Consider the following 10,165-nt stretch of genomic DNA (forward strand, 5'->3'; position numbering starts at 1 on the left):
GAAAACAGCAAAAGTATAGAATCGGCTGGTAAAATAAATATTTCTGATAAAATTATTTTAGAATTGCACTTTAGAGTCCTATGATAAACATATCATTAATTTTTGGACACAGTTGAATAAAAAAAAATAAATAAAGTAAAAAATGAACCATCGATTCAGCATTTAAATTTTCGACTCCTCAAAGAAAATTGAATTCCGCTTTAAAAACTTAAAATAAGCGTTGTTACAAAAATAAAGAGACTTTTCATTTATTTACATCCTAATAAAGCGAAGTTAGCTTAAAAAAAGAATAAAGTATGATTCTCATATCGACTGTAAAAAGATAGCGCTTTTCAAAATGTAGGCATCTAAAGAAAAAAAAGATAAGATTTTATTTAAAATTAATTATCCTTTTTAGCATCGAAAAATCAAACCCATATAACTTTCTTCCAAAATAACAATTAAACATCGCCCGCCGGCGATAAAGAGTTGAAACATTGCACCTGCCAGACGCTAAGTGGCTAAGTGGCGATAAGTTTAAAGTTGGTAACCCTTTCTGAAGCGATCACATTCCCCCCTCCCATTCCTACTATCCTTGGCAGTTCTAAGTTCATTTCGCTGTATATTATTGTTTATTAAATCATGAGCTGGTTCAGAGAAGTCTGCAACAACACCGCTGCATAAAACAAACAAGCAAAATTATAAACCAAACTGACTGTCAGCTGTTAATTTCTTTCATAGAAACCAACAACAAGCATTATATTTATTTGGCCTTAGTAGTTATTTATCGCTTGCAGGAGCCAGGAGCACTGCAAGAGCGCCTTTTTTTTCTTTTGCAAAATTAGCAGATTTTGTATAAGTTGATACCTCTAATTTAACTTTAAAAAAGGTTTCAAACATTATCGTTGGAAATATGCTGCGTTATTTTGATTTGAGATTTGCTCTCCCAATAAACAATTTGTGAAAGATCCGTTTTTGTTTATCAGAATTTTGTGAAGGGTCCGTTTTGGTTGGTCGGGATTTTGTGAAAGGTCCGTTTTTGTAGATCGGATTTTTGTGAAGGGTCCGTTAACGGACCCAAATTTCCTCTGGCCAGACCCCTGAATGCAGACATGCCAACTCTCCTGTTTTAGTGTTCAAGCTTTTGCTTCCAGAGAATTTTCTCCTGCTTTTTATGGAATTGTCTGTCCAATATGGTTTTAGAAAATGCTAAAGCTGCTACTCTAGCAACTTTGAATAGGTATAAATGCAGCTGTCAATTTTGTTTCGATGATCTGATGGGATCCTGAGAAATCAAAAGAACTCTTCTAATTTTATATTCATACATAAAGCGATTTGTTGTTTGTTAGCTCATGTCTCAGTGAATCAATTTTGATGATTCTTTTTCTAATGGATAGAGGATGGTCTAACTTTTGTCCCATACGTTTGTTTGACCATATTTTCTCTATAAAAAAGAGTTATGTGTATAAAACAGTAAATTTTATTGATTTCCCTATCTTAATATATAAAAATCTTCTGTGCGGACGTTTGTCACCATAAGGCTTTTAAACGGCTGGACCGATTTTGATCAAATTTTTTGTGTGTAATTTTGTGGCAAGCATGGTTTAGAAGCGCGATGGATCGAATCCGAAACGATTTTGTTAATAAATTAATTAATTAAAACATTGGATGGTTATATCTCCCAAATGATTAATATTTATTTTAATCTATTGTTGAGCGAGAACTGATATAAATATTTAACCCGTTGCCAAAGGACAATAAGAAAGTCAGCTCTCCTTTTTCTAATGAAATTTCCTACTGTGATATTTCAATTGAGAATAGATAAAACGTAGAGAGAGTGAAGCTTTAATTTCTTAAAAGCAACGATTTTAGGTCCCGTGATATATTTTAAAGTAAAGTACTGGAAGGTTCACGCAAAACGTGTGTTCTGTCGTCGTAGTTGAACCATGTTGACCGGATCGGTGTTTTAGGTTTTTCTAACCAAATGATCAGAAAGTACCGGACCTAGCAACATTTGTTTCTCGGCTCAAATCCATCTGAGTTTTGGCACCAATATCAAGAATACTTTAAGGATTATCAAACTAATCAGTACATTATTAAAGGAAAAGGTGATGGAATTTAAAGATGAAACAAATTTCATTTTCGTCCGGATAAATTACAACAGGGTAGTTCTGTACACAAAAGATCAGTGCAGTGGAAGATCTTTATCTTTGGTGGAAAGAACAAATTAAGCAATATATGAAGTTTTAAAAGTTTTTGTTCAAAAAAAAAAAAAAAAAACATACCGCTAATCGGTTGGAGTTAGCTTTGCTCGCTCATCGGTTGGATTACAGTAACGTGGTGGCTTGGCGACTTTGGCTATAAACAATAGAGTTGCGTGATTATTTGTTTATATTTTAAAACTACTGTTAATGTGATTTATTCTATTTTTTGTTTATTTGGCGAAATATTTCAAATTGCAAATATTTTTTTTCGTTTTTAAAGACTGTTGAGTCATTTTAGTTGAAGAATGTTTATTTTTTATTTTATGTCTGCAGGGGGGAGGGTTGAGCGATTTTCGCTTATTCAGAAAACTGTTTCTACATTTATCATTTTCTTAAACGATATCCTTTTGATTGTTTTATTCTTTTTCATATGGGGGGATGTTGCAGCAGGATTTCCCGTTTGTTCTAGATGGGTAGTTAGTTTCTTACACTTAATATCTGAAAACGCTTTTTTATACGCATTCTGACACCAAGCAGCTTAAATCATTTTCTTTTTATTTATTTTTTTCAAGAAAATGGTTCAAACACTTGATAGTTGATTGAAATTTTTTATCTTTTCAATTTACAAAGTTTGAACAGAACAACGTCTGTCGGGTCCTTTAGTTAAATATAAAACCCATTGTGAAAGAAAATGGTTGCCATAAAACAGTGCTATTAATAGTAGTCATAGTGAAATTTTTGAATAGAGACTTCTCTGAAGCTATCATGAAATTCACTGTCATTGCTCTAGTGGTATTTTTATCTTCAACTTTCACAGTGAAGAGACAAAAGACTTCATTACTAGCTATGTGGGAAATATTTGAATTTTTTAAATTTTTAATGAAATATAAATTAGATAAGAAAACCATTAACATGTAAATGGTTCTAATCACATTGCAAACAAATAAATTCCAGAGAGGAACCAAGATTAGGTTTTAGTGCCAATTGCTTATAATTTTATTCATGATAAGTTTTTTTTTTTTTTTTGATATGGATTATTTATATGAAGAAGAAACGGGAAGTTTTGTGATGATAATTCATGGTCATTCATCATGCTATTTCTGAAATTTATTTACACTGAATAGAAGGGAAAAATAATATTGAAAAAAAAAAAAAGACTTCAAAACTGCTCTGAAAAGTTTTAAAAAAAAACCTTACACTTTTATTCTTGGAACACCATTGATACTACTTTTAGACATAATTTTTGAAGTTCTCATGAAAACAAAAGATAAAATCATATGCAAGCCTGATTCAATTACAAATATGAATTTTGATGGACCGACGCTCCTTAATGGCAATTGCATACATTACATTAATATCATATTTGTGCAACGGTATATATATTCCGCTTTTAATTTTAAGTGCTTTTTCTTTTTTTCAAAAATGTAAACTAAATAAATATGGTTGTGTGTCATTTTTCCTATCTTTTTACACAGACTTAAAACATTATGCTTAAAAGCAGTTCCAAGAATCAAGTTATTTTTTTACTTTCTAGAGCAACTTCCAGCTTCAGTTTTGAAATCTATTCGATTATTTCTTCATAATTTTAACATTCTATTACTAAAGGTGACCTATGTTATTCACGACTTCTTATAAAGTCTGTACAGTTCAAAATTGTATCTTGCCCTCAAACATCATTCTTCTTGCACTGGGTCAAATATTGCTCTCTTTTCCTCCTATTATACAGTCGAACTCGCTTATAATGAGCCCTGATTTAACAAGACCCAAATTTAGAGATGATTGGTTAGTACATTAAGTCTATGGGAATGTCATACTAGCTTTTAACGAGCAAACCCCGCCAATATTTTTGTGATTCGTAAAAATTTTATTGATTTCCAGCCCAGTTTATCCTTTTTTGGTAAATTTTCTTTAACATTCCAAAGTTAGTGTTAAATCATCAATCCTGAGAACAAGCAATGATAGCACTTTTTTCAATTTGTTGGGTAAAGAAACATTTAACAATTCAATATATGTGTACATGTGCATTCCTCAAAAACAATGACATAAGAAAGAGACATTCAGACAGTTCAAAACAAAATAACCAACTTATTTGTTACTAGATGAGTGATTAAAAAAGATGAAGAAAAAAAAGCAACTATAATGAATTTTTAGGATTTTTTCATGAACTTGCTTTTTACGAGCACTCTTATAATGAGCAGATATCACAATCTCTTTGAGCTCCTTATAAGCAAGTTCGACTGTATTTTAATTTAATTACTTTGTTTCTTCCCATCAAATTCATATTGACTCATGTTTCTGCATAATAATAATAAAAAAAAGGATTTTTCTGTAGTAAAGATGACTTTCCCTCATGTATGCGTATAATTTTGACCATAAATTTTGTATTTGGAAATAATTCTGTAATCTCTTTATTACAATAATGTGCAGTCAATGTTCATCGACTGTTTTTCTACACGAAATTCAATGATTTCTTACCATGTTACATTTTTTAATTTTCAGCCACTACTAATTGAATATTTTATCTTTTAGTGTAATGGAAAGGTTCCTATCATCTCTTTAGACAGTTGCGATAGTATTCAAATATTTGTTTCTGCACCTGCTCGTGATGTGCAAGTTATATCATCAAAATCATCTTCTTGCAACATGTGCTTATTGGAATCTGATGGCGATTATGTAAGCATACTTTTTTATGTTTTGAACAATTAACAATTAGCAATATTATTTATGAAAAACACTTAAAAACAACTGTGATGCTGCAATTTTTTGCTCCAAATGGATCTAAAATAGATATTTTATTTATGTTGGCAAACACCAGTTTGTTAAAAAAATGAAAAGATTTTTAAGTAAAAATAATATTTTATTGATAATTCCTTTTCCTAGCATTTTTTTTTCTTTCTCATCAATGCAATACAAATATGAGTATGATTTTGTAATATACAGTTTCTTAAGTCTTGCACTAATAAACAAAATTTATTCAATTTCTGTAAGAGACTTAATATAACCACAATTCAGCTTCTTAAGGGCGTGGTGGCTTGGTTGTAAGTGTTGGTTGTAATGAAGGGATGGGTGAAAGCATGGGCGCCCATATACCAAAATGCAGGGGGAGGGGCTCAGATATTGTAACGATGGTTCAGCAGGATATTTTCTCCATGGGAACCGATTTCAGGGCAAGATTAGAGTGATTAAAATTTGACATTTTTTAGTAAATTATTCATTAATGGCTGGAGAAGAAATGTTTTTGCATTTTTACAAAGAAAAAAGTACTAAAAGCAAGGAAATTCTAGCTCCTGGGGGAAGGGCTTGAGCCCCCACTTGCCCCCCTATATGGGCACCCTTGGGTGAAAGAATAACACAAACACCCATGAAAAAAAGCGAGGTCCATTTCAAAGAAGCAGAAATTCATGTCACTTTGCTCTAAAGTCTGCTTCTTAGTGGTTAAGAAGGGTAGTGCATCAGCCAATCAACATCAGTCATTGGTGTTGCGCAGGGGCGGAACAGAAAACCATTTTAAAAGGGGGGGGGGTAAAAAGTGACCCCCTTCCCATGAACGAACAGTTTGGGTTAGTTTTCAGAGATGCCAGGTTTTGCAGATGTATGTTAGCCTCTAAATTAAGCAGAGTCGAAATTGATGAAGCATGGACGTTAAATTTTCCCCCATCTAGATAGATTTGTCTTGATTGGACGTTAGCAGACAGCATCTACATTCAAACTTCTAGACTAGAATTAATAAATTAGAGATCTGTGACTGTTAAGAAGGTAGGGAGAAGTTGTTGAAAAGGGCCAGAGCCCGAAGAGGCCTGTCATGCCTAGCATGATGTTAAGAAACATTACTTTCTGTAACGATTCTTGAAAGCCTCTATTTATTGTCTTCTCCTTGCTCCAATCTGAAAATTCCTTTATTACTAGAAGTTAGTCTGTAAAAAATATAGGCCAAACCAGTATATTCTTTTTAACTCCAAAAAGTGTTCAGGCCATGAAAGATGATTATTTCAAAGACTCAAATTGACTTTTCAGTAACATTTTGTTCTACACAGCATGCTTTTCATTGATATTGAATGCACTTAAACAAACAGGAAATTCCAAGTTATTCAATGATATTAATGAGAGCAACTTTGTTTTGCAGATTGAACTCCCAGTGCCTGAACAGATTGAAACATCAATCCAAGGTAAAAAATTGGTCTCTAAAATTGTTGACAAGGTTTAGAAGTTCTTCTCAAAGTTTTCCATTCCTGCAGCATTATAACTGCCAAATAACTGCAGGCCTAGACCTCAATAAACAATTTGTAATTTCTCAAAGATTCAATTACCCCAGACCTCCGAGTGATTTTTAAAAAATGATTCATGCATTTTTTTGTAGTACGTTAAAATTGATTTGTTTTTGATTTAAATTTGCTACTGAACTTTATATCTTTTGGTGAATTCGTTTTGATTTCAATATTTTGTGTTCTTGTCATTTATAGACTTTTTTGTATGCTTTTAATTATAATAAAATTTGATCTTCATTTCACTATTAAAAGCCTTAATGCATGTAATGTACAACAACTTAGTTGATCTGATTTGTGTTGCAAAAATTATATCAGGATGAAATAAAAATAAGAAAATCATTCCTTAGGTTTTTTTTTTGAGGGAGCACTATAACTTCAATACTTTAATTTCATAAGTAAGGCATTGTTTGAAAAATATTTTTTCACCTCTTTTGGCGAATAATAAAGACTTCACATTTTGGTTACTCTGTCGAAAAAAGCGATTTATTCTGTTTCGAATTGGAGACCCATTGATTCAGTTGGTTTGAGTGCCCTGTTAATGATGCAAATGGTTGTCAAAGGGAGTTCAACATACCCAACAGCCAAAAAAATATTGTTGGAATACAGAATCTGATCCAAAATGTCCATGAATATAAAATTTGAACTCATTGTAGGATTCTGATCTACAGTTTTGTTGTTAAGGAAATTAGACATTAATTTTAACAGGATAAATCGCAACATAACTTTTTAAATATCCTAACAAAATAGGGGCATTGATTTCAATTCATTTTGTCTTGGCTATCTATCAGTGGAAAATAAGCAAGTCGCATTTTTACGTTGTTCAAAGAAATCTTAACTGGGTTTCTGAATTTCTTCTGTTGAACATGAATGCTTTCATGGGTAAGCTAGTAAAATCATTAATAACAAATCTGGAATAATAAATATTTCATCACAATTAATAAAGCAAATATTCTCAATGAAAAGTAGCAGGTTCTAGTAAAACTTGCAAAAATGATCTTATCAAAATGCTGTAAAATTTCTTTCTGCATAGTTACTTCAAAAAGGGAGAGGTAGTAAGGCAGTAATTTGCCTTAAGATCTACAAGAAATTATTTTTAAAAACTAACAAATTTTTGAATTAGTGCACTTATTTTGGGGAAGGACTAGACTCCATGAGCCCTCCTCTTGGCTACAACACTGCCACACATGTACATGAATAGCTTTAGGACTTATAATAGTGTTCAAAACAAGGGTTTAGAAGGGGATATTATGAACCACTTTGGCTGCACCTCTGCTTGTAACATATACGAAACTGTATGCAATTTCTTTTTCTTTACAAGCTCTTTTTAAAATAGAGAAATTCTGTATTATTCAGTCCCCACCTCCCTCCCCAACCTTTTCTAGCTGACAGTGATTTCCAAACAGAAGTAATGGTTTAGATTCTTTCTGGCATTAAAATTTTACCCGATTGGAATCAAGATTTGTCACAGGTTAATAAATTTATTCAAAATGCATTCTTTTGCTAAAATAGTTTAAAACAAAGGAATCTAATTATTCAGTCGACTTAAGTTTGTAGCTAAGGCACGATGCCAAATATTACATATTTAGTTTCAGAAAGTTTACAGAGACTCCCCAGTAGGGTGTCCCAAAAAAAAAAATTAAAGTCGATTTTTCAAGTTGCACACCCTCTTATGTTTTTCCTTTTAGGTTAAAACAATTGTAAAAAAAAGTTTAATATTATTTGAACAGCAACCCATGCTGAATTGCGCCTGAATGTGTAAAACAGCACTGTGTAATAGACGGAATCAGATTTTTTTTTAGAAGTTTGAAATTTCATGTTGGTAAAACGTCGCCCCTATAGACACATGTACAACAATAATATTTATCCAAATTAAAAAATATTCAGGCTTCCAGCAAGAAGCCTGAAATTTGTAATGTTTTTCAAAAACTTGATTTTTATTTTTTTTTTTAAATGTATGGTAAATTTTAAGAAGCTATCAAGCTGAAAAATAGAAGAGCAAAGTCAGTAATTAGTGTTGAATAGACATTTTTGCTCTCTTGCAATATTTAAGTCTCCCACATAGTACTCAAAATATGGAGTTTAAGTTAAAGTTTTCACTTTAAAAATATTTTTTATTATTATTCATTTGAAAATGTGTTCGCAAATAATTTTTAAACTTGATACTTTATTCCAATTTATATGTAAATTTTTAAAAGTAGAAAAAGATAATTAAAAAATTTTTTAAATAAATTTTAGGCCTACTGCCAAACACCTAAATATTTTTTAATTTGGATGAATATTTTTGTGGTACATATAGGGCAGGGGCGGCAAATAGGGGGATCAAGAGGGGGCGGTCACACCCCCAAATTTTTTGAGCAGAATGATAGAAAATTGTTGAATTCAATTTATGTAAGTCGGTAATCAATGTTCATTAAAAAACGCACTGGTTCTCAGCAACTATTTGATGAAACTCGACACATTCCCAGACTACAAAAAGTGTTTTCCGTTATTTGGACGATGACTTAGAAATTCATGAAGTATTTTCCGGCTTTTTCAGAACATAGAAAACTGATAGAGAACAATGGTTAATTTTGACTAAAAAAGACATTTCCTCATATAGGCTAAATATTTCATACTTGTGTGCCCAGTGTATCGATGGTATGTCCAATATGAGAGGCACGTGCAAAGTGGTGTGGCTGCATGGTTTTCACAAGAAAATTCCTTGATACTTCACATTCACTTTAACGCTCATTTTTTAAGTGTATATTTATTTAATGAGTGTTCATCGCTTTCTTCTGCTAGAAACACGTTTCAGCCACTCATGCATCATATGCTTTCATAGAAACTTCTTAAAAAATGCATGTGGTTATTGAATTTAAAAAAAACATAAACAAAAATCTTTTATGGGGCTCTATAATTATGCAATCTAGGAGTGACACAAGATAGTCTTCAAGAGTTAAAACCATAAAAACATTTGTCCATAACTTCAAAGCAGTGATTTGACTACTGGAAGAATTATTGCAAAACGATTCCTTCAATGATGGAGAAGCTCATGCCCTTTGGCATGTATGACTTCGTTTGAATTTTTATTCAATTTGTTTGTATTGAGGAAAGTTTTTAAAAAATTTCATCCTATCAAAACATCTTCAATCCGCTACCCTTAACTTTCTGACTATTCAAACCACAGTTCAATCCAAAAAAAAAAAGTGGCAAAAATCCACATGGTGATGTGAAGTCAAGTATTGATTTTTTAATACTTGTATGAAGTAATAGATTCAGTTTCGAATGAAATCAACACAAGATTTGATGATAATTATTTTTCTGTATCGTTGGCTCTATATTATCTGTATTGGATTTTGAAAGCAAAAAATAAAACGTTTCAATTATGAGTAAAATTTTTAGCACGAGGCAAGAAAAATTACAAGCAATAAACTGACAGACCGGTTATCACATCCAGAGACTGCAGTTTCGTCCTTGTTATGGACTCATCATCAGTCTGGAATCGTGAATAACAGAGCTGGAGGCAGATGACATCTCATTGAAGCAGAGATCGTCGACGAGACTAGATTATTCAATGATGAAAAATTAAGCCCCTCACAATTTTTGAAGTTGCCCGGGTGATTTTGAAGAGCAATATATAAAAAGTGTTTTCATACATAACTTTGTGTTACTTCAATTATTTTTTAATTATTCCAATCAACTCAGCTAGTAAAGAATTTTTTTTTTTTTTGTCTCAGG

The 10,165-nt window shown here is 31.8% G+C and overlaps 1 protein-coding gene across 1 annotated transcript in view; it reads left to right on the plus strand.

Annotated features, from left to right (window-relative positions):
• Positions 1-6,690, plus strand: part of LOC129227354 (adenylyl cyclase-associated protein 2-like) — a 30,547-nt gene extending 23,857 nt beyond the window's left edge. Inside the window, exons 12-13 of the mRNA XM_054861901.1 lie at positions 4,713-4,856; positions 6,307-6,690. Of these exons, the coding sequence (XP_054717876.1) occupies positions 4,713-4,856; positions 6,307-6,387 (225 nt within the window). The 3' untranslated portion in view covers positions 6,388-6,690. The remainder of the gene's footprint in view (positions 1-4,712; positions 4,857-6,306) is intronic.
• Positions 6,691-10,165: the final 3,475 nt, after the last annotated feature.

The sequence above is a fragment of the Uloborus diversus genome, chromosome 8 (assembly GCF_026930045.1).
Source record: "Uloborus diversus isolate 005 chromosome 8, Udiv.v.3.1, whole genome shotgun sequence".
NCBI classification, from domain to species: domain Eukaryota; kingdom Metazoa; phylum Arthropoda; class Arachnida; order Araneae; family Uloboridae; genus Uloborus; species Uloborus diversus.